This window comes from Carassius gibelio, chromosome B10 (assembly GCF_023724105.1).
Source record: "Carassius gibelio isolate Cgi1373 ecotype wild population from Czech Republic chromosome B10, carGib1.2-hapl.c, whole genome shotgun sequence".
NCBI classification, from domain to species: domain Eukaryota; kingdom Metazoa; phylum Chordata; class Actinopteri; order Cypriniformes; family Cyprinidae; genus Carassius; species Carassius gibelio.
Window position 1 is genome coordinate 22466432 of NC_068405.1, and position 24524 is coordinate 22490955.

The following is a 24524-nucleotide window of genomic DNA, read 5'->3' on the forward strand; positions in this document are numbered from 1 at the left end:
AACCTTGCAAAATGATGAAATTATCAGTATAATAAATACCACTTAAAATAAATGATAAAATAATATAAACATAACACTTGTTTTTTTTTTCATTTTAAAAAATACTAAAGGTTCTTAAATATCTTAAAAGGCCGAAATGAAAATTCTAATATAAAATCTCAAAAGCTTTAATGGTTTATAGACAATTTTTGTTTTACATGCCAAAATTATTTTTTATGTTCATATATAACACATAACGTTTTGAACTGTTGACTTTTTATACTTTTCACAAATTTAGGATGCTTTCTTGATCTCTCAGTGTTTTGAGACAATATAAAAAATATATTTTTAAATTTTGTTCATTGTTTGTGGATTTTGTATTATTATTGAAATAATTCAAAGATTTAAAACATGTCGATCTTCCGAAAATTTTGGTGTTTTCCACCTTTGTCAAAAAGCAGAGGTCAGAACTCTCATGCTTTGACCTTACCAGTATGGCTTCAGCAATGTCATTTTGACGTGTCATTGGAGGAAACAATTTTTACCGCGTCACATCCTGAAAGTGAGTGAGGGATAGGTCACGTGACGGAGATTCGGCGCTCTCCTTCTCCGACTACTTTTGAATTTAAAATATAATTAAACACCTCGATTCATATGGACGGGCACCGGGGCTTTCTGAAAGATGGTCGTAGGTCGGCTCTCGACCGATGCTCCGCGACGCGTCATATGCGGCGCGTCGGGAACATTTCCGAACGCAAAATCGAGTGTTTTGTGGGCTGCAGCGTCACGTGACCAGCACGCGCCTCGGGTAAAGATGGCGCCTGGCGGTTAGAAAACAAGCAGCGCGAGCAGCGCCGACATCCTTCACTCCGCCGCGACGCTTGGGATCCATAGAAACAGTGTTGAGTACGTATTTGAATTACTGGAAATTAGCTGTCAGACAGCGGGATTGCTATGTTTTTTTTGTCACACTCACAATTTCCGTCGGTTTAGTACCGCTAAGCGAAGGTATATTGAGTTTTATTGCGGTTTTTTTATTTGCGTGAAAGCTGAGGGAGTCTTGCGCTAGGCAGCTAACCTGAGGCGAGCCGTTAGCGCACTTTTGACAAAGTCACTGACAGGAATTATTCGCTCATATGTCATTTTTTTGGCATTTAGGGGTCCTTGGGATTATTTAAACCCGGTTATAGCCTATCTAAATAGCATTTTGACTCCTCTTTTGACGTTAAGGTTGATAAAACGAATCGCGAGGAAAATTTACGTTACGTTAGCTAGCAGCCACCGTAAGCAAGACTGAGGGGCTGTTTCACCACATGCAGCATATTATTATTTTTTAAATAATGAGACTGTATTTTGATGTTTAAAGCGTGTCATAACCCATGATCTGTTCCTCTGGGAAATATTTAACATCTCCGCCGAATATTTGACGACTCAAGAGCAGCAAGTTTTGTTCACCGGCTGTCTTATGTTGTACGACAGTTTATTTTTTTTCAACGTTTTGATAATTTCGGAGATCATTAGAGTTTTCTTTGGTTTATAAACGTGCAAGCTGATTGACATTAACGTCCAGTCAGACCAGGAAGTATCTTTTTGGATCAGTTTTGGCAAACACGTGTGGAGGTGGATGTTGTGGTGAGCCATTAGCAGCATTATAGCACGTTGTTGCTCTAGTGAGTACATTTCTTGACCAATTAGTGTTGTTTAGGGTTAAGTATACAGTCGAAGAGTTCGAACTATAATAACATTCAACAGCATGTGATGGGAAAGATGTGATCTTTAATTGGGGGTTATATCATTGTATTTATTAAATATGTGTGCAGTTCAAGAGAGCGACTGATGTTAGATAGTAAAAATGTATGTTTAGCAACATCTTTATGATGAATGATTGATATCATTTTCTCTGTCTTTTTAGACGATGGATCCTGGACAAGATTTGCTTCTGGCTGCTCTTAGTGAAAGTGGAATCTGTCCTAATGATCTTTTTGATGTTGACCCTCAGGACACACTTCCACTCCCTGCTTCACAACAGGTCATTTAAAACATATACATGCAACATAGTTTACTTATTTACACAGTTTAACTCCCACCCCATTCTAAACTAAGGCTGGATATTATATACTTATTATTTATTACATAATAATAATAAAAACTTGCTATGTGTACTACATTAAGCTAACTGAATGTTGTTATAGCACTTGTATATTATTGCTTATTTGTTGATATCATTGATGATTTTGTTGTAAGTCACTTTGGATAAAACTGTCTGCTAAATGTAAATGTACAGGGAACCTGTCAGTTGGTATGTTAATGTTACAGCTTAAAATTAATTACATTTTGTCGCAATTTAGTTTCAGATACAATTAACATTGTATACAGAAATAAGAGTAGCACATAAGGCAATTATGTAAACTTCTTAATTATATTAAAATAATAGTTTTACTTAAATTTGTTGTTGAAATAAAATCATATGAACTTTTTACTAGTGTATTTATTCAAACCTGCTTTAAATATTTAAGAACATATAATGCTTATGCCATACACTCTTGAATTGTTTTTCTAGCTAAGTAATGAGCTATGGATATTGAATGGCTTTCCTGAGGTGAATGTTGATTTGTGAAATCTTTTGAAGTTGAAACATTGAATTGGGCGATTACATGTCTTTTGAAGATCATTCATGTTTATTTTGTGCTATAACTAGTAGTAAAGTTGAAAGGATGATTGATTCACATGGCGCTTGAACTGAGGCCCTACAGTGATCCATTACAACATAATGAAAAGACCCAAAAAACACATTTATTTATTGAATTTTGTGATAGTATTAACATCATTTAAAAGATGAGATATCAAAAGCAACACAGCACAAACCATATTGAGCTTGTAGGAAGTAAAGCTCACTAGAAATATTGTTTAGTGAAGTTTTGTACATTCAACAATAGAAAACAGCATAGATTGATTTAAGAATCAATATTGGTTCATCGAAATGATGGTCAACTCATACCTACGTAATTCTGAAATTAAAGCATTGCTTCTCAAAGTAGCACATTTGATGATTAACAAGTGATTATCGAGTCTAGGGCTGTCACGGCAATATCAAAATCGCGTTATTGACAATCAAACCACAGAGGAATGCAACAACCGCTGCAACGGTGAATTTTTGCGATTTTTATTTTTCGCAAGGGGCATGTATACTGAATATTAAATAAGTTAACAACAATAGCATCATTTGTACCATTTTTTGAGAGAGGCTGGGCATAGAGGACCTATAATAATGTACAGTATTTGAAAAATTGTTTTTTGAACATTAAAGCATGTCAACACATTCTGTTACACCAAATAATAATCTTTAAAAAATAGAATCATATGACCCCTTTAATAGAAAGTCTCTAGTCCAGTCGGATATGTGGATCAGAACTAACTGTTATACATATAAGCTAACAATAGCCTAACAATCGTATTGTCAGGTTTATCTTCTGTTATGTGGACCATAATTTTTTCATTTTCTTCTGTTTACTACTTCCAGTTTTAACGCTATTTGGTTTCGTGCTTCATTGGTTTCTGAATATGAACTCATTATATAGTAACACATAAGCACACCGATTATATATATGGCGATAGTAATGCATGTTGTGCTATTGAGCTACTTAAAATTACTGCAAATAAAAATCCTTTACTGCGACAGCCCTAACGGAGTCATCTTTTTTCCTTTTCCTTTTCAGTCAGTCTCATTAAATGCACTTGACATCGGTCTCAGTAATGAAGCTTCTGGAATTGTCAGGATTGAACCTACAGTATCACCTAGTCCTACAGTCACAATCAGGGTAAGCATCACTAACAGCTTGCAATCTAGTTCAGATTGCAGCTCATTCTGGCCAAGAACCAATGTTGTTTTAGTGTCACTGAATTACTATTATAGTTTTTATTCGTATTTGAAATATTATTTTTTTATTTTATATTTTAAGTTTAGTGAACATTTTAGTAATTTTATGTTTTTGTAATTTGTTGTCCAGTTTTTTTTTAATGTCAGTGTAGTTTTTATAAATTTAAGATTAAGGCCACGTATCCACCGAATCGTTTTTAGCCATCTGAAAATGCCAGGCACTCTGCTGAAAATGCCCAGCTGTGAGTGCTTGAGAGCGCAGCGTTTTTGTTTTTTTTTAGTTGACACTCTGATTGCTATGAACCTACAGTACCACCTAATGATAAAAATATAAAATAAAAATAATATTTACAATTATTTGTTTTCAAGTAATGTAATCTTAAGATTTTAGTTAACTATAATAACCCTACCAAGAACTGCCACTTAGACTGAAAGGCCAGTATGTCATGAGGAAACCAACCAGGGTTTTTGTTTATAGTTGCTGTTTAGGATTGTTTATCAATATTTTATACCTAATTTATTAAGTCTGAAAATGATGTGCATTAGAAGTTTCTGCTAACTTGCAACTAATTGAATCAAACAGAACTGAATTATTTATTTTTGACAACAAAGAAAAACACTGTTTGCATTTATTTCTGGAAGTTGCATCAAGTCAGTCAGATTGGAACTAATGATTTCATGCCTTTTTATTCTGTGAAATGTAATGCAGACAGTGAGTGAGCGAACTGTAGGCGGTGTGTCTGAAGCTGCTGCTTGTGTGACATTTTAGTATTTGACTGGAAAGCTCTGAATTACGCATTAATTGTATATTCTGTGTCGTCTTTGCAGGAGAAGCCCCAGCCCTCAACAACCAGCTTCGTTTTAAATCAACTGAATCAGTTGCCATCACTGGGTACAATTGTAGTCACCAAACCCTCAGCCGGGACCACATCCAGGCAGACCATCACAGTAACCAAGGTCGTACACACCAGTTCGACAGCACAACGGAGCTCTTCATCCTCTCCCACCGTTTGCACTGTGGTCCCACCAAATAATGAACAGATCAGGTTGAAGGACCTTCTCAGAACCAGCAACCTGAAGACAAGCAGCCTTGGAGAGCTTATGAAGTTGAAGCCCCCACCAGACATAGCGCAACCTGTTGCTACGGCAACAGCCACAGGCACAAGTGAGTGCTGGCAGACGTGTTGGATCTCGAGCGATCATAGATGGTTTTTTGCTTGTAAGGGTCTGTCTATGCAGCTGTCGGCTTTGTGGCACTTTGCAGATCTAATGCTGAGTTCCAGTTTGCAAGTGCTGCCTCCAGCTGTCAAAACAAGAAACCAAACCACCTTTGGTAGCGTTAAAGCCGTTTAGATGCTCTTAAGAATTAGAGCTGATTTTAGGTCTTTTTTGTTACAAACATTATTGATTTAATCCATAGTGCAGCTAAAGGTGTTTGTCAGTGTTTCAGACCAATGTGCTTTATTATGATAGTATTATTAATATACCAATAGTTTATCAGTATTTCATAAGCTATAATTTATTATAGTTAAAAAAAAACAAATAGTTTTAAGTAGATAACCCTGCTTTAAACCAAATAACTGTTTGATCATTTAAAACTGTTTTGTATTTCTTGTGCACTATAGAGTTTGAGCATTGACTACAGCTTGATTAGAGAGGCTGTGTGGATGTAATCATGCTGTTTTTTTTCTTTAATGTCAATGCTCTTCCTTTCAGAAATTATTCTGATCTCCACAAAGATGGTGAACAGATCAGGTATGGGTAGGGTTTTAACTGCAGTGCACTGAGTCTGTTTTCACAGGTGCTCTCATGTTGTGGTGGGCTGCTGTGGGTGTATGTGAATATTTGTCTCATATTTGTGCATTTTTTTGTCTCTCTTTTCTTCAGCGGAATTAAACAATGGCTTGAAAAAGGAAGTGTCCAGCAAAGATGTAGCAAGAATCTGGGTCAACGATGACATGAAAATGCGGAGCTTCTCACCTGTGAATGTAAGTTTATTTATTTGTACTTACATGGAATGAGACATTCACTGAGGACTTAAGCTGTCATCTAAATTTTTTCGAATTGTTTTTATTTATTTGAATGTAGAAATTACCAGGAATGAAGGAGGAAGAGGAACCAGAGGAAGAGGAAGAGGAGGAGCTGGGTCATGCAGAGACGTATGCAGAATACATGCCAATGAAACGTATGTATAATCATGTTATCAGAGTGCTTAAGGAAAGGATTGTGCACAGCTAGCAATTGTGCATTGCATGTAATCTATGAAAATATTGGATTCTTATTAATAATAGTGCCAACTAAGCCATAGGTTTTTTTTATTTACCATTTTGTCAAGTTTGTGAAATTGATCTTTTTTCGTCTCTCAGTGAGAATTGGACTGCGGCACCCTGATCCTGTGGTGGAGACCAGCTCTCTGTCCAGTGTCAACCCACCAGATGTGTGGTACCGGCTTTCCATTCCAGAGGAGACCATCGATAGAGGCTGGTTATCTGCCCTACAGCTTGAGGCAGTCACGTATGCTGCTCAGGTTTGGACCTTTTTGCATATTCTAACCTCAAATGTTATTACCACTTATGGCACTTTTCCACTGCATGGTACTGCACGGTTTCAGCTGGGTACGGTACCTGGCAGAGATGGGCAATCGAGTTAGTGACTCAGGACATGTATCGCATTTTTATAGACTTCAGACTCTATCTGAAATGACTCCAGACTTGACTCGTGAATATTTTTAATACAATTTGAGTCTTTTATCCTTGCATATTTATATAATTGACATTCAAAAGGTGGATCTGCATCTGCACCCCGCCATCCATCTGGACCAAAGCCGTAACACACAGCACCATTTTAAGAGCAACACTTCAAAACAGAATAATAAAATCATTTTAATTTCACTAAAACCCAGCAGAAAAAAAAAACAGTGCTGCAAATAGTTATATTATTTACTATCTTTTTTTCTTTCTATAACATATGACTCTGACTAGCTATTCAAACCAGATGTGATGAGATTTTTGACGTTTAGCATTATTAATCTGTAGGCTAAGAAATGTAGGCCAAATTATCATTGTTAGATTGCTAGGATGGAATTTAAACTTAGAAACTGTTAAGATATCTTTCTTTTCTGCTCAGGATGAGAACGTTTTGATTATTGTAGCTACATTTTTTTAGTAGGCTAGATAGTAGGGCTGGGTTATCAGTACAAATTTCAGGATTTAATTCTATTTTCATTCATAATCTTGCAATTCGATATAGATTTTATATATATATAATCATATTATATATAAAATAATATATAAAAGGTACAGTACATGCAAAATTTTCTCAAGGAAAAGTCAGTTGGTACTAAATGTATATTACTATGATGTTGAAGGTTAAAATTGAGTGATTTGTTAAAATTACACTTTTTAAAGTAATAGTTACGTAATATTTCTACTTAAATATATAAACACAATGGTAAAACTTGATAGATTTATTTGAACATAAATAAAAAAAACAGTAAAATGTATAATGAATGTTATTTGGTGCATATACTTTTGCAAAATGCCCCTCTCTACAGTTTTTTTATTTTTTTATCTGACTAATGTTTATGGTCATCGCACTGCAGTGATCTGTCACTCCACATTAAAAAGTGCCAAAACAGCATTTATTGTTTGAATACCGCACTACAATAGAGAATTTGAAATCTGAGACTGTTTCATATTAAAAGTACCATAGCACAATGCTTATTGTGATGTATTGGATGGGAAGTGCCCTTCAATGTTTCAACCATTAACTGAAACCAGACAAGACTAATCGTTTCTTGGGATTAAAGAATCCATATCGTTGTGTAAAACTGAGAATCGATTAATATCAAGATATTATTATTATTTTTTTTTTATTTTTGACCCAGCCCTACTAGATAGGCCTGCAGCTTTTAAGCAAATATTAAAATAGATTTCAGTACATGAAACAGTATTTGTTTTTTCTCACGTGGTCTTAATACGTGTGTATAAAAAATAAAAATGCACGTAGATATTTAAATATATTCAAATACATTGCATGATATTCGATATCCATTCGAATTAGATTTTTCTCAAAAGTGACCGCCCTAGACTCCAGTTTAAAGACTTGGGAACATCTTTGGTACCTGGTTGAGGTTACCAAAACAAGACATGTAAACTCTGCTGAACACTGATTGGCTGGAGAGAATAGTCACTTCCTCGGTCACTGAACTTGCAACACAGAGACACAACAGAACCTGTAGATTTAAATAAGCACAGCCAGCGAAGGATCGAATACAACCATTTTGAGCAAGCTCACTTTTTTTTTTTACAACAGACATTTCATTGTCTGTTGACGGAGTACAGATGTTTCTCTCGTTGATGGCAGAGGAGCGGATCCAGAGATCGATTGATAGGGCGACGCAGAATGAACGTTTTTTTTTTTTTAGGAGTCACAGCAGTAGAGGCGGCGAAACACTATTAAGAATAATCCCGCCCACTCTAAAGTGGGACTAAACTGTAGTTGAAATGCAAACAGAGCGGTGCTGGGTCGTACCACGCAGTGGAAAAGCACCATTTATAAAACCAATTAGTTCATTGTTCAGGTCAAATCACAATTACTATAGTTTCTAAAATGATGTATTACAGTATTTAGATCTGTTCCTTTCAATTATGTCTCTTCATACAGCAACATGAGACATTCCTACCAAATGGAGACAGAGCAGCCTACTTGATTGGAGACGGGGCCGGCGTTGGAAAGGGTAGAACCATTGCTGGAATCATATATGAAAATTATCTTCTTGGCAGGAAAAGGTCCCTCTGGTAATCACTTGTTTTCTTCCTCCTTCATGCTGCTTTTTGGTGTGTAATTGTACCATTAGTCATGTTTTTTATTTCACCACCGGTTTGTACAGGTTTAGTGTCTCAAATGACTTGAAATACGATGCAGAGAGGGACTTGAGAGACATTGGAGCAAAGAATATTCAGGTCCATTCGCTAAACAAGGTACATTGTGCTTCTTATCCAACAAAGATGTTTTTGTGCTTTGAGTAAAAAAAAAAAAAAAAAAAAAAAAACATTTTCTAAAAATCTCTCTTTCAGATTAAATATGGAAAGATCTCATCGAAACACAATGGGAGTGTGAAAAAAGGTGTGATCTTTGCCACATACTCATCCTTGATTGGAGAGAGCCAGTCTGGGGGAAAGTACAAGACGAGATTAAAACAGTTACTACACTGGTGTGGAGACGACTTTGATGGTGTTGTATCCTTTCAAGTTAAAAGGAAATAGTAGGAACAAAGAAAGTCTGAGATTTGTCAATTTTATAACAATTCATACAATGAATGACGCTTTGCTCTTTAATGTGGAGTTTTGGCACTCAGTTCAAGCTTCAGTATTTCAACTGTGGAAAGACATCAATAAAACAGCTTGTAAACAATGTCATTTAACGTTATGTTTTGCTTAGGAAAACCATTCAGTGTCTGCAAGCTTGCTACCTAAAAAAGTAATTAGGGATACTTAATAACATGCAATTGTTTTTGCTTTAAAACAATTACTAATAAAAAATTACGTTGTGATATAAAGACCTGAAATATTTCAGTTGGTGTGCAATGAATCTAAAATATATGGAAGTTTAATTTATATCATTACATTATGGAAAATAATGAACTTTTTCACAATATGCAAATTTTTGGAGAAGGACCTGTATTTGTGGTAGGTAATTTACAATGTCTTCATAGAACATGGTCTTAATATCCTAATGATTTTGGCATGAAAGAAAAATCTATAATTCTGACCTATACAGTGTATTGATACAAATATTCCTGTGCAGTTACTTATTTATGACTTATTTCACATATTTCAGCCGTAACTTAATATATCGATAAAAAAAGCTAATAAAGACTTCTAGCCAGTTCAAATGTTAGACAGTTGTGATTAATTGATAATAAAATTTAATTTGCCTTTAATTTTCAGAAAATGTTAAAACTTAAGTTTTCGTATTAAAACAAAACACAGCTGTGCATCACCAGTTGTCATGATATCATAAAAAAATCAAAAGTTCTCATTTTGATATTAATAATTTTGACATTCATAAAGAACATTACTCTAGACCAAAAATAATCTTGTTTCATTGCACATCGACTGAACCACAATGAAAAGCTTCACATGGTGTGATTGTATTCAGCTCTCTGGTAACTATGGTGACTGATTCCCTTGACTGAGCATCTTAGATCATATTTGATGAGTGTCACAAAGCCAAAAATGTTTGTCCCATTGGGTCATCCAAGCCCACAAAGACTGGGCTAGCGGTTTTAGAGCTGCAGAATAAGCTGCCAAAAGCCCGGGTTGTGTACGCAAGTGCTACAGGTATGTGACTGTGGATGTTTTGTATCTGTCAGCATGGATGCGTTCCCGTTTCTTTTTCACATGCATTTATTTCTGTATTTTGCTATTCATACATGTTTTGTGTAGGAGCGTCCGAACCCCGCAATATGGCCTACATGAATCGCCTTGGGATCTGGGGGGAAGGAACTCCATTTAAGGAATTTACTAATTTTATCCAAGCTGTTGAAAGAAGGCAAGTCGATCAGATCAGAGTTTGTGTCCATGACCTTGCTTTTTAGTACCAGCATGCATCTTCAATATTGAATGCAACCCTTTTTTGATTGGTTTATTTTAGAGGTGTTGGTGCCATGGAGATTGTTGCCATGGACATGAAGCTGAGAGGAATGTACATTGCTCGACAGCTGAGCTTCACGGGTGTGACATTTAAAATTGAAGAAGTTCCCTTAACGCAGGTGTACATCAAGATGTACAACAAAGCGGTTCGCTTGGTGCGTAAACTAAAACTGAATTGCTTTTTGCCTTTAGCTTTGTGTGACTTTGAATCCTTTAAATGATTGCAAACTTGCAGTGGGTCAGTGCAAGAGAGAAGTTCCAGCAAGCTGCCAATCTAATGGATGCTGAACAACGGATGAAAAAGTCCATGTGGGGTCAGTTCTGGTCCGCCCACCAGAGGTTCTTCAAGTACCTGTGCATTGCCTCCAAAGTTCGGAGAGTGGTGCAGCTGGCCAGAGAGCAGGTTAAAAATGGAAAGGTTAGATTGAACATTCTCTTATAACAAAAAAGCTTTCATTGGAAAAGAATTGCAGTGATTTTGGTTGTGCTGATCTCTAACCTTCTCTGTAGTGTGTGGTGATTGGTCTTCAGTCAACTGGAGAGGCTCGGACCCTTGAGGCCTTGGAGGAGGGAGGAGGCGAGCTCAATGACTTTGTTTCCACTGCAAAGTGAGTGTAATACATTTGCAGGAAGTACTTTTAATATTTTGTCCAAAAATGAAAATGTTCTCTCCTTCAGGCCATCCAACAGTTTTTGTTCATCTGAACAGATTTTTAGAAATTTAGAATTTATAGCAGAATTCACTGCAGAGCATCCATTGAGCAAGTGATATATGATGCTAAATTTCTCCAAATTGGTTCTGATTAAGAAACTAACTCCTCTTGGATGGCCTGATTGTAAGCAAATTTTAATATTTAGGTGAACTCTTTCTTAAAGAGGAATAAGAATTCCTTTTATACATGCGTTAGTATATAACAGATGAAAATATCATTTTCAATTATATTTTTAACAAAGTATCTATGCATGATTTTTTTTTTAAAGGGGTGTACTGCAGTCTCTGGTAGAGAAGCATTTTCCTGCACCAGACAGACAAAAACTCTTCAGTCTTTTAGGTATCGACCTAAGTGTGAAGGAAACGCCTTCGCCTAAAGAGACATCCTCTGAGCAAAAGGGCAAAAAACGAAAAGGTGCGATTCACATTCATATGGAAACCACAGTAGTGATTCCTTGTTATATTTAGCAGCAGTTTCTACCCTGAAACTGAGTTTATTTTGATGTTGGAGGAAGTAAAACCACTCTTGGGCTTTTGGATTACTCATATTGAGAATGAGGGTGTGTAACCAACGTGGGTGACTTGTGTTTGCAGGTCCAGAAACAAAGAAGCAAGTGAAGAAGGCTCGTAAATCTGGGGGTCTGTCTGGTACCAGCTCAGACGAGAGCAACTCCGATGATTCGGACAAAGATGCGGAAAGTGATGACAGCTTCAAGTCCTTAAGCTCAGGGGAGGAGGATGAAGATGACTTCAACCCTTTTAAGGATGATTCCAGTGAGGATGAGGAAGATGGTGAGAATCTGTAGTAATTTTTTTTAACATAGTGCTTTATACAATGGACACTTTTCAGAAACTGTCACATTTCCTCAGTTAATAACATTGTATTACACTCAAGATAGTCAAGCCACAATATTTAGTAGCGCTTTAGACAATGGACCCCTTTCTCACAGACTATGATAATGCAAAGTTATCAACATTGTAACTTATAACTCAACACATTGTAATATTAGCCTGGCTTTAAGTTACAGAAGACTAGTCAACTCCTTTGCAAGAGTGTTTGTAATACACCAGCTGAGGGAGGACAGGGGCTGACGGCAAATTTGACATCTGGTTCTTTTATGATAAATGTACTCCATTTATATTTTTCCATCTTTTGTAAAAACACTATTGTGGATTTCCACTCCCCACATTAGGCCAAATGTTAATGCAAATGTGAAAAGAGTCCATACAGATTATTTCAAAGCAGCTTGATGTTGATAAACAGGAAATAATCATTGTTAATGTTGCAGCTGTTAAGCAGCTCTACAGAAGACAATACTGTCATTATTTAACTTGGGTCAGTTCAGCGTTGATAAACTTTTTTTCTGGAACTGTATTAATGTTGCAAAGTTAATCAGATATAAAATGAATCCAGTTTAGCAAAAAGCAGCTCCACAGAAGACAATAGTGTTGTTTTTCCCCCACCTTAATTAAATTCAATGTTGATACCATATTAATTTTCAAATGCTGACAACTGTTTGAAACTTAGATCCGTGGCTCATCAGAAAAGACACTAAAAAGAGCAAAGACAAGAGGAACAAAAAGAAGAAAAAGAGCATTGATCCAGACTCTATTCAAAGTGCCTTGTTAGCCTCCGGGCTTGGAACAACCAGACCCACTTTTACAACCCCCGCCATTAAACCCTCCAACAACACGGTTGCTGTAGGTAAGTGAGCAGTGAGTTACAACTGAAAGTTGTTCAGTAAAGCAGTATGATGAAGGTCATTGTCAAATGTATACCCATACTAATAACCACACTAAATAATTATTCTTAAGCCAAGAGTGAGCCAGAGGAGAGCAGCTGTGTGACCAGTCAGGATGCTGTTGAAGATGCCCAGCGGATGAAAAGGAACCTGCTGGAGAAACTGGAGCAGCTGGCAGAGGATCTGCCGCCCAACACGCTCGATGAACTCATCGATGAGCTGGGAGGCCCTGATAATGTTGCAGAGGTTGGCCTTTTCATAAAGACTATTTTTATGGCAACTTGTAATTTTGTGAACACTGTATTTAATTAAAACAATGCCATTTTAAATGTGTGTGTCTTATGCAATGCAGATGACTGGCCGCAAAGGCAGGGTAGTCAGCAATGACGATGGCAGCATTTCCTACGAGTCTCGATCAGAACTTGATGTTCCAGTGGAAATCTTAAACCTCACGGAGAAGCAGAGGTTCATGGATGGTGATAAGGTATGCTGCTTTGGTTTTACCCACATCTATGTAATGTTTTGATATTATGAACAACCTTTAAATAGTTCTGTGTTCACCTTGGTAGAACATCGCAATTATCTCAGAGGCTGCCAGCTCTGGTATTTCACTTCAAGCCGACCGCAGAGTGAAGAACCAGAGGAGGAGGGTACACATGACATTAGAGCTGCCCTGGAGTGCTGACAGAGCTATTCAGCAGTTTGGTGGGTACATAGTATCTATTTTTATTTATTGTATCTTCATTATTATATTTTTGTATGTCTATAATATTAGAAGTATTCTGGGTATCTATTAATACAGTATAATTCTTGGTTCACAAAATCTTTGGATTCTTTGCAAACAGGTCGAACACACCGATCCAACCAGGTCACAGCACCCGAGTATGTGTTCCTCATCTCTGAACTTGCTGGGGAGCAGCGATTCGCCTCAATTGTTGCCAAACGTCTAGAAAGCCTGGTAAGTCCCTTGTGCACATGTTGCACGCTAATGGGGTCAGTTTTAATTTTGTAAGCTTAATTGTGTTTGTCTTTCTCAAATAGGGGGCGTTAACGCATGGAGACAGAAGGGCAACAGAGACAAGGGATCTCAGCCGATTTAACTTTGACAACAAAGTAAGATTAGATAACACACGCATCGTCAGTATTAAATAGTCGTTGCTGTACTATGTGCTGATGTCTTTTCTCATCTACAGTATGGCAGAAACGCTCTGGAAATAGTTATGAAGTCTATTGTCAATCTGGACTCTCCTTTAGTGTCTCCACCTGCTGACTTTGATGGGGATTTCTTTAAAGGTATAGTTCATTGGTTTTAACAACGGGAAGAAAAGAGTCACTGGAAAACTGCTAAATTTATTTTAATGGCTTGTATTTTCTTTTTTTTTTTTTATTCTCAGAAATCCGCAATGGTTTGATTGGAGTGGGACTGATAAATGTGGAGGATAGATCTGGTGTCCTCTCACTGGACAAAGGTGAGCCATTTTCAGAGTCATTTTGATTCTTAGTTTTTCTTTTCAACCAAAATGTTCAGGGTGCATTAACTTCAGTCTGAGCAAATTAAAACCATAGCAAGTCTTAAAAGGTATAACAATATTTTTAAGTATCATTTTAAGAGTTATTAAATTAAGGGACAGAAAACGGGAATCACCTTGGTGAAAACAAGGTTATGAATGACTGCCATCACAGGAAAGAAAAGCTAAAACATTAATTCATTATACAGCTTTTACTAGTATGGGCTCAATATATTATAAACTCATTATTGTATGAGCAAAATCCATTGTCAGTTGTTCTCTAAATCGCATGCATTTATGTATTCGTTGAATATTTTTAAACTATTAAATAAAACATGTCTGAAGTAATTTAGACTTGGCAAGTTTTCATTTTTTCATGCCACATAACTTGTATTTAATTATTTATTTTTTTATTTTTAGACTACAACAACATCGGGAAGTTCTTGAACAGGATTCTTGGAATGGAAGTCCATCAACAAAATGCTCTCTTTCAGTATTTCTCTGACACTTTGAGCGCTGTCATTCAGAATGCTAAAAAGAGTGGAAGATACGATATGGGGATTTTAGGTAAGAAAATCTTTTACCATGACTAAAGTCTTAAATATTATAAAGACTTCAGTTTGGAAGTTCTAATGAAACAAATATTGCCATATGCCATAAAACTCCAATATAAATTTGTCAACCAAAAGATAATTTTAGATGTTTAATTACTATTTGGAGCATTGGGATTGCTAGGCGACGGCTTAATAAACTAGTTTTTGTGAAAACCTCAAATTCAACCAAAATGTTTCACTTTTTTTGCCTGTAACTCAAAATTAACCCGTGCGCATTACGACTACTTTTGCCAGCATTTTAATATAGTGAAAACCATTTTAGACTTTAAGATGAGCTGGTTTTGTTCACATTTTCAAATTAAATGTATGTTTTGTTTGCAGATTTGGGCTCTGGAGATGAGAAAGTGAAGAAAGTTGATGTAAAGAAATTCTTGACACCAGGATATTCCACCTCAGGGCACGTGGAGCTCTATACAGTATGTAAAATAGGTGTCCATGTTTATGAGCATCATTGTGATGCAATTATCGTTTATGTATGTCACAATTGGCTGATGAGCAAAAATTGCTCCTGTCTTCAGGTGAGCGTGGAGCGGGGAATGTCATGGGAGGATGCCACCCATGTCTGGGCCGACCAGAACGGACCGGATGATGGTTTTTATGTACAGGTGAACAAGCTTTTTGTTACCCCTTAATGCATCCCACTTTCAATTAATTAACTACTGAACCTAACAGCATTCTGTTTCATCTCAAGGTGCGGAATAACAAGAAAATTGCCATCCTAATAAAGGAGGTCGATCCCAGAAAGAGACTCTTTATGGTGTACAGACCAAATATAGGAAAACAAGTTAAACTGGAGACTTACGTGGACATCAAAAAGAGAAGTAAAAAGGTATTCAATTACTTTAGTGATTGCATTTTATGTTTTTGGTTCATCATTGGCGTCAAATTATAATCTATGAGCTTTTTTTATTTTTTATTCTTATGTATTTTCCATTAGTTCAGTCAATATTTTTATTAACAGATCTCACTCCATTGGTCATATTTGCCTCAACAAGTAAAAAAACTAAGTAGGCTGACAAGTAATGCTCAGTCGTTGTACATAATTGACAAAGCATGGCAAATATGCATTCACATTATGTATGAGGACTTTTGAATACGTTAAAAAGAAAACAAAGCTAAAACCTGAATGTTTTTGGCAGTTCAGAAATCTTGGCCAGGACATGACCGTGAAAAAGAGGACAGATCGTCACACCCTAGTTATTGTGTCACTTGAAACAGCTTGTTCTAGCTAGACTCGAGGTGAAACCGCATCTTAAAAATATCCCAAAATAGAAAGCATGCTTTTTGTCAGTTGCTTTGAGATCGAGTCATCTTCCGTTTTCAAGCAGCACATTGGACTAATTACAGACAGTCATAATCACATCTTGAATTTTATCTTTAAGTGTTAACCACCAGCATTGTTCGTCACATGACTTTCAGGGTTCCCAGCTGCATGTCAATGTTCTGAGAACTTCTGCATGGCTATAATGAGGGTCATGTTATCATGCAGATTAAACCACTTCTAAAAGTCAATATCGCAAATGAAATAAAAAATTCTCATTTGGTGCTTGGTGAATGTTAATTTGAGCCTCTCTTGGCATCCTGCAGACAGTTTCATGTTATTTCCTCAGCTCATACAGCCTCTAATCCTTCTCTTCTCAAAATAGGTCCTCTCTGATGACGCCAAGCAGCACTGGATTGATCAGTACAGCTCCTCTGCGAATGTCTGCTCGCACGCGTACTGGTAGGTGCTTCTTTAAAGTCATTTCAGAAGGGAAAACAGAAACAAACATGCAGTTTCACTTTTGATTTGTGAAGTCTGAAAATGTTGTCATGAGAAACACTCTTCTTGACAGGCGAGGGAACTGTAAGAAAGTGTCGGTGGGGCTACAGTGTGAGATCGGGCTGCGGTGCAGGACATACTATGTCCTCTGTGGCTCTGTCCTCAGTGTGTGGACCAAAGTGGAGGGCGTGCTGTCCTCAGTCAGCGGATCCAATGTGAAGATGCAGATTGTACGTTTGAGAACAGAGGACGGGCAGAGAATTGTGGGTAGGTTGTCAAACAGTTACAAATACAGATAAATACTTTATTATTGCACAGCAGAGTGTACTTCTCAAAGTAATAGTAAATTTACGAACTACTCCATGTTTTAATTTTAACTGTAAACCGCTGTTGTGTGGAAGGTTTCATTTCATTTTAAATTTAAACAAATTAAACATTTTATGCCTTCCTTTGATTACACTTTATATACAGTTGTATCCAATCATAAGTCCAGAACAATTAAAGCACAACAGTATTTCTGGGGGGAAAATTAATTTCATAAGTCCCTATTAATGTAAAAACAATAAATTGTTTCAGTTGATTAGACATGCTTTCTGATCATTACCATTGAATAAAAACCATTAAAATGGAATGTTAAAATGGATACAACATTTTATTAGCCATAAGAATACATTTTTTTAAATTGTCATAAAAAAAAATTAAACATGCTTTATGATAGCAAAAATGTTATTTAATTAGTCGAGCAGAAAAAAAAGAGCCAATAGGTATTCAGGTGCATAAAACAAACAAGTATATTCATTGAGATTGTCCACACACTGGAGAAAATGCAATCAGGCCAAAAAAGTCTCATCAAAAATGTATTTTATTTTTCGTATACAAAAGTGCTAAAGTGACAAAAGTGCAAGGTGTCTTCAAAACAGACCAAAGAGCACACATTGATTTCACTAACAAAACAGAAAAAATTAAATTAAAAAAAACATGGGGAAAAAACTAAATGGATTTCATAGGGCCCTAAAGTTATATATATTTTTTTTCACCGTGTTCTTTTTTTTCTTCTCAGGTCTAATCATTCCCGCCAACTGCGTGTCGCCACTGATCAATATCCTCTCATCATCGGATCAGTCTCAGCAGCTGGCCGTGCAGCAGCAGCAGATGTGGCAGCAACTCCATCCACAGAGCATCAGCCACACCGTCAACACATAGCGTGACACAAACACCCCTCGCTTTAGGGCAGATGCGGCATCATAAGCCAGCCAGCCACTCTTCCGGCACGCCGCGAGGAAGACAGTGCTTGTGTCGTATTAAATATTTCAGGGTTCATGTCCAAAGAGGACTTCTTACCAAAGGAGCTACAGAATCAGAGCTCTGTGTGTCAGGAAACCGCACTGAAAGGGGCGAAACTGGACGATACTTGGTCAGGACGTTTCCTTTTCCACAACCTCCAGTCATCATGGCCTGTGCTTTCCATCAACATGCGTGGCTTTATGAAGTCACACACACTACTATGTACACAGGACAGCGCTCAGGGGTTACTCACAATCTAGTTTATCTTCCCTTTTCTTTTTCTCCTCTCTCTCTTGGCCTCCATCTGTCCCAACCTTCAGCTTTCTGACCCAGCATGTCTTGGGCATGATGTTGCTTGTTGACCACTGAATACAGTCCATGATTTGAAAGCAGGAACGCGAATGGTGTGTAAGCGGTGCAAACCCAACCCAAAAGATTGGATCAGAGACGTTGCATGGTTTGCCGAACCCTTTGGATTTTGTTTAGTTTATGAAAGTGGGTCAGCAGGTTTTCGGGGCTTTCCAGCATTTCAGTTCGAGTCGATTTGTAAACTGGAACGTCCTCTACAGAGGGCCACATTAGTCAGTGCTTTTGCTCCGTTTTTCTATTTCTTGCTTTTAATGATTTGCCATCACTCGTGTTATTGGGGACAGAAACCTCATTTCTGCTGTAAATGTGAGTTTGACACATGCTCGGACTCTCTACTATATCTTGATGTATAGTCGCATATCTGAAATGTCATGTTTTTGCTGAATTGTAGATGTCACAGCACTCTGAACACAATTTCATTCATCCTTGCACGAGTTGCACTACTGATGGATCTGTTGTACAAATAATCTATGGCAAAATTGAACTGACTGCAAGATCCCTACCTCTTGCATATGACCAATAAATCTTGTGGATTACCTCGATTTCAAAATGTCTTTACTTCAGGGGAACCCCTTCTTTTTTTCTTTTTTTTTTGCAGTCAAAATGTATTTAATTTTATTTTTCAGCTACTAAGGAATGAACGAGAAGGAAACTGTAGTAGTAGGTAAACCTGAAATCTTTTATTCTCAGTATTTTGGTGTATAAATGTAGTTCTGAAAGTCGTAGGAGTGCATGTAAAATAACTAGTTTACTTCAGTATACATAGTGCAAAAGGCTTAAAAAAATAATAATCCACTTTAACAGGATTAGTTTTCTCAACTAAAATTCTTTTGGGATTGATCGTCTCACTTGATTTAAGTATTTAGATCTAAAATTGCAAATGCAAGGGGAAATTTTCAAATGTATTCTGATTCTACTTCATTGCAAAAAAAAAAAATCCTTTCCATTTCCCTCTTTTTTTTTAAGTGCATTTTTATTAAAACGAACAAAAAAAAATCTTACAAGTAAACCCTATTCTAAAGGTATTACTTTTTTTTATTATCATTATTAACGCTTTTATAGCTTCTCCAGTTGTCACTGTGATTAAGGACAACACTGGTTATTTTTTCATTAATTCTGTGTTAATTGTCTGAGTTCTTTGTGATGATGATGGACAACAGTGTGGGTGTCATGAGGAGTGACGCGGCCATATTTGCCGGTGCTGCTCCGCTGTAAACAAAAAGTGTCTGAGACGGACGCTCCGCTGATTTTAGGGACAATTTTATTTCTCTCATTTATTATCTCTTCAGGTATGTCTTACAAACCCAATCTCCATCAACACCTTCCGGGAACTTCTGGGAACCAAGGTATGCCGAAAAAGCGGGGAAAACTCTTCGTCTTGAGTGTATTTGGTCGAATGTAAGAATTGGCGAGAGAAAGAATACCTGGGGAAAAGCCGTGTGTAGTTTTTGTCCAGTCTGATCGCTACAGGGTCAGATCCTTCACATCCGCCATTATTACTAGTGAAAAAAACGCATTCCTCGCCTTCGCAAGGGCTAAATATCGACGTTAGGTGCATGTTCGGGTTCTTCCCGAAGGTTCCGCGTCGCGCCGTGGCCGGATGGGTTTGCGTGGAGGCCGCTAGATTGTGTTAAAAATGAATCCTTTTAGCGGCTAAGATCAAGCCCGTGCCGTTTCCTCCATGATTGTCTCTTGGGCTGTTGATTGATCGGATTCAGACGCGCCGTTTTTATTGCTCTTTGGGGACACCTAGTGGCGGAGGGTGGTATTGCATAGAGCGAGGGCCGGGGCTAGTTGTCACAAGGGTAACTGCGAGGCTTTGTGAGACAAAAGAGCAGTTGCACAAATGCACGTGTGTCTTGAAATAATGTATTTGCGTAAATTATAAGCTGTTGTATCAAACAGTTAAGGATGTGTATTGTTGCTTTTACAGGAAACATCCCCTCTCCGTCTTCAATGGCAACAATACAGTCATACAAGCCATTTCTAAATGACTTTGGGCCGCCTTCGTTGGGATTCCCACAGGTAGGTTTCATGTTATAGTTAACTAGCACTTAAAAAATAAAAAGCAACTAAAAAATAATACCTGAAAATGTATTAAGTTTCAGCATTTCTCAATTTGTATTTAGTTTAAATGTTTAAAAAGCTAAACCTAAAAAAACTGTAGATATATCAAAAAGAAAATTGTACAAAATAATAGAAAAATAAAAACAGAAAACCTTAAAACAAATGCAACAAAATTACTAAAACTCTTTAAAAAAAGGGAAAATGAATTAAAAATATTAATAAAAACTATATTTGGTTTTAGTTTAACACATTAAAGCAAGTTCAAAATATTAATAAAAAAACAATTTAATAAAAATATGAATGTAGTTGATCAAATTAGTTGCAATAAGTTGGTAAAATTTCAAACTTGATGTACTGAAATAACAAAAAATAAAATGTTAATAAAAATTACATAGACATATTAAAAAACAAACTAATAAAAATGACAAAAACAATAAAATTACTAAAACTTTAAAATGAAAAAACAGAAAAGTATAAATGAACTTAATATAATAAAATAACTAAAAATACATTAAACCAATAAATATGACAAAACAACAAAATTACAAAAATATTGTGTAAACTAAAAATAAAATATAAAAATAAATACAGTATTGTTCAAAATAATAGCAGTACAATGTGACTAACCAGAATAATCAAGGTTTTTCGTATATTTTTTTTATTGCTACGTCGCAAACAAGTTACCAGTAGGTTCAGTAGATTCTCAGAAAACAAATGAGACCCAGCATTCATGATATGCACGCTCTTAAGGCTGTGCAATTGGGCAATTAGTTGAATTAGTTGAAAGGGGTGTGTTCAAAAAAATAGCAGTGTGGCATTCAATCACTGAGGTCATCAATTTTGTGAAGAAACAGGTGTGAATCAGGTGGCCCCTATTTAAGGATGAAGCCAACACTTGTTGAACATGCATTTGAAAGCTGAGGAAAATGGGTCGTTCAAGACATTGTTCAGAAGAACAGCGTACTTTGATTAAAAAGTTGATTAGAGAGGGGAAAACCTATAAAGAGGTGCAAAAAATGATAGGCTGTTCAGCTAAAATGATCTCCAATGCCTTAAAATGGAGAGCAAAACCAGAGAGACGTGGAAGAAAACGGAAGACAACCATCAAAATGGATAGAAGAATAACCAGAATGGCAAAGGCTCAGCCAATGATCACCTCCAGGATGATCAAAGACAGTCTGGAGTTACCTGTAAGTACTGTGACAGTTAGAAGACGTCTGTGTGAAGCTAATCTATTTTCAAGAATCCCCCGCAAAGTCCCTCTGTTAAAAAAAAGGCATGTGCAGAAGAGGTTACAATTTGCCAAAGAACACATCAACTGGCCTAAAGAGAAATGGAGGAACATTTTGTGGACTGATGAGAGTAAAATTGTTCTTTTTGGGTCCAAGGGCCACAGGCAGTTTGTGAGACGACCCCCAAACTCTGAATTCAAGCCACAGTACACAGTGAAGCATGGAGGTGCAAGCATCATGATATGGGCATGTTTCTCCTACTATGGTGTTGGGCCTATTTATCGCATACCAGGGATCATGGATCAGTTTGCATATGTTAAAATACTTGAAGAGGTCATGTTGCCCTATGCTGAAGAGGACATGCCCTTGAAATGGTTGTTTCAACAAGACAATGACCCAAAACACACTAGTAAACAGGCAAAGTCTTGGTTCCAAACCAACAAAATTAATGTTATGGAGTGGCCAGCCCAATCTCCAGACCTTAATCCAATTGAGAACTTGTGGGGTGATATCAAAAATGCTGTTTCTGAAGCAAAACCAAGAAATGTGAATGAATTGTGGAATGTTGTTAAAGAATCATGGAGTGGAATAACAGCTGAGAAGTGCCACAAGTTGGTTGACTCCATGCCACACAGATGTCAAGCAGTTTTAAAAAACTGTGGTCATACAACTAAATATTAGTTTAGTGATTCACAGGATTGCTATATCCCAGAAAAAAAAAATGTTTGTACAAAATAGTTTTGAGTTTGTACAGTCAAAGGTAGACACTGCTATTTTTTTGAACACACCCCTTTCAACTAATTGCCCAATTGCACAGCCTTAAGAGCGTGCATATCATGAATGCTGGGTCTCATTTGTTTTCTGAGAATCTACTGAACCTACTGGTAACTTGTTTGCCACGTAGCAATAAAAAATATACTAAAAACCTTGATTATTCTGGTTAGTCACATTGTACTGCTATTATTTTGAACAATACTGTATACTCATATTTTTTTAAACTTTAAAACTTATTCTATACTAACAAAAAAAAAAAATAAATTAACCAAATAATTTTTACTTATTTTTTCATGTTTAGGGTCCAAATGGGAGCCAAGTACCTCAGAGTAAATATGCTGAACTCCTCGCCATCATTGAAGAACTTGGGAAAGAAATAAGGCCAACATATGCAGGGAGTAAAAGCGCCATGGAGCGACTTAAAAGAGGTTTGTGCACACAATCAAAGACTAAATATTAATCCTCTTCTATATATTGTTTTTGTTATTTAATGTACACGTTAAACTCAAATCATGCGTCTCAGAAACTGATTTGTGTCATTTTCTGTGTGTGTTGTAGGAATCATTCATGCCAGAGGGCTTGTTCGTGAGTGTCTGGCGGAGACAGAGAGAAACGCCAGATCCTAGCGCTCTCTCCATACGGCTGAAAGAACTGTGTCACACGGGAGTCATGCATGCCTCTCCTGTGAAGGGATAAAACAATCAAAAAACGGAGCATTTATGTTACGAATTGCGCTTTTCATCTGCAGTTTGGAGGGAATAAGGCACCATTCAGAGAATATATCTTCTGATTTATAAATGCAAGAGATCCAGAACTGTTGCCATTTGAGTTTTTTTTTTAAATATACATTTCATTTTCTTTGACCACATAGTATCTTTACGAGCGAATAAGCAAAAATGCATGCAATCGGATGAAAGGTCCCACATTAGAATCTGCATGGCTTTTACAGGTTAGACTAGGTTTGTGCTTTTAGAAATAGGTCTCAGGATAAGGTCGAGTATTTTTTCTTTGGACGCACTAATGAATAGGTGAGATTTCTTTTAATCGGGGTGATGCTGAAAAGTATTGTAGTGATGCCATTACTTTCGTCTTTATTTGTATTTATTACCTTGTGTAATACAATGTATTTTCATGTAAAGACAAAAAAGGTCACTCTTTGGAATTTTGTATATCTGTCAATAAATATGACATTCATTGTATATGAAACATTTTTGTTTATTTTTGTGCAATATTGCTATCCTTATATTAATTGACTACAGAAAGAATATTTTCCATTAAAATATCAGACTTCAGTTGTTAGTACAGTAAAACTGGGAACCTAGTTTGATGAGCCACTTAAATAAGATTAATATAAAAATTTTGTTTTGATTTTTGAAATAGAAACCATATTTATTCATTATGAAATTATGGTCACCATGTTAATTATTTAAGGCTATACCGTGTAATGATAGCTTTGCAAGTTTTAATATAATGCCATAATATAGTTTATAATTTTATGACTTTTGTAAATTACTTCTTGCCTTGTGAATTCTGTTTTTACTCCAAGTAAAATAATAAAAATTAACAATTAAATTATACCTTAGAAATTATAATTTTAAGAAGATTTTAGATCCATAGGAAATGTTGGGGTTGTGAAATTGGTTTCATTACAATTAAGGACTTTTTTTTTTTACTGAATTCACAGTATGGTGTAATTTATATATGTCTGTTTGTGTGTGTGTGCGTGTGCATGTGTGTTTTATTCAAATTATTCTCAAGTTTTTCAGGAAGTTTTTAAAAAAGGATTTTCATGACCAGAATAATGCAGTTATTTTATTGTATTAGTACAAAAGGAAATAATACAAAAAAAAAACAATTTCTATATTGTTTATTTATATAACTTTGTTGCTCCGAACTCCCGAACTGATTCAAATTATTTGTGATCCCCAAACTTATTCAAATGATTCGC

At 36.4% G+C, this 24524-nt stretch overlaps 2 protein-coding genes across 8 annotated transcripts; both read left to right on the plus strand.

Moving 5' to 3' along the window:
- The first annotated feature begins 535 nt into the window (after positions 1 to 535).
- Positions 536 to 19045, plus strand: LOC127966251 (protein strawberry notch homolog 1). Of its 6 annotated transcripts, none has more exons than XM_052567119.1 (33): positions 536 to 1649; positions 1892 to 2008; positions 3696 to 3797; positions 4685 to 5021; positions 5573 to 5611; positions 5744 to 5844; positions 5945 to 6041; positions 6223 to 6383; positions 8522 to 8655; positions 8748 to 8838; positions 8935 to 9096; positions 10065 to 10200; positions 10306 to 10411; positions 10514 to 10667; positions 10748 to 10930; positions 11023 to 11120; positions 11494 to 11639; positions 11819 to 12016; positions 12753 to 12929; positions 13040 to 13212; positions 13319 to 13450; positions 13536 to 13671; positions 13812 to 13924; positions 14008 to 14079; positions 14160 to 14259; positions 14361 to 14435; positions 14895 to 15041; positions 15410 to 15504; positions 15607 to 15693; positions 15780 to 15917; positions 16735 to 16811; positions 16924 to 17117; positions 17911 to 19045. In XM_052567119.1, exons 2-33 carry the CDS (start codon positions 1895 to 1897, stop codon positions 18051 to 18053), a joined length of 4218 nt encoding a protein of 1405 aa, XP_052423079.1. In that variant the 5' UTR covers positions 536 to 1649; positions 1892 to 1894; the 3' UTR covers positions 18054 to 19045. The 6 variants fall into 6 exon arrangements, with proteins under 6 accessions (XP_052423079.1, XP_052423078.1, XP_052423082.1 ...); XM_052567118.1 differs by having other exon boundaries at positions 536 to 885; XM_052567120.1 differs by having other exon boundaries at positions 1014 to 1611.
- Positions 19046 to 19671: 626 nt separating this feature from the next.
- On the plus strand, positions 19672 to 23782 carry LOC127966253 (cyclin-dependent kinase 2-associated protein 1). 2 transcript variants are annotated; one of them, XM_052567124.1, is made up of 4 exons: positions 19672 to 19849; positions 20437 to 20528; positions 22878 to 23004; positions 23135 to 23782. In XM_052567124.1, the coding sequence occupies exons 1-4, from the start codon at positions 19795 to 19797 to the stop codon at positions 23200 to 23202; spliced, it is 342 nt and encodes a 113-aa protein (XP_052423084.1). In that variant the 5' UTR covers positions 19672 to 19794; the 3' UTR covers positions 23203 to 23782. The 2 variants fall into 2 exon arrangements, with proteins under 2 accessions (XP_052423084.1, XP_052423085.1); XM_052567125.1 differs by having other exon boundaries at positions 19680 to 19792.
- The last annotated feature ends 742 nt before the right edge of the window (positions 23783 to 24524 follow it).

Bases quoted from the DNA above. Each gene is read 5' to 3' on its own strand.
- LOC127966251 (XM_052567119.1), top strand. From the start codon at position 1,895: ATGGATCCTGGACAAGATTTGCTTCTGGCTGCTCTTAGTGAAAGTGGA. The intron at 13,213-13,318 runs GTTGGCCTTTTC...TATGCAATGCAG, and splicing joins GCCCTGATAATGTTGCAGAG to ATGACTGGCCGCAAAGGCAG. The intron at 14,436-14,894 runs GTGAGCCATTTT...TTTTATTTTTAG, and splicing joins TGTCCTCTCACTGGACAAAG to ACTACAACAACATCGGGAAG.
- LOC127966253 (XM_052567124.1), top strand. From the start codon at position 19,795: ATGTCTTACAAACCCAATCTCCATCAACACCTTCCGGGAACTTCTGGG. The intron at 19,850-20,436 runs GTATGCCGAAAA...TTGCTTTTACAG, and splicing joins GGGAACTTCTGGGAACCAAG to GAAACATCCCCTCTCCGTCT. The intron at 23,005-23,134 runs GTTTGTGCACAC...TGTGTGTTGTAG, and splicing joins CATGGAGCGACTTAAAAGAG to GAATCATTCATGCCAGAGGG.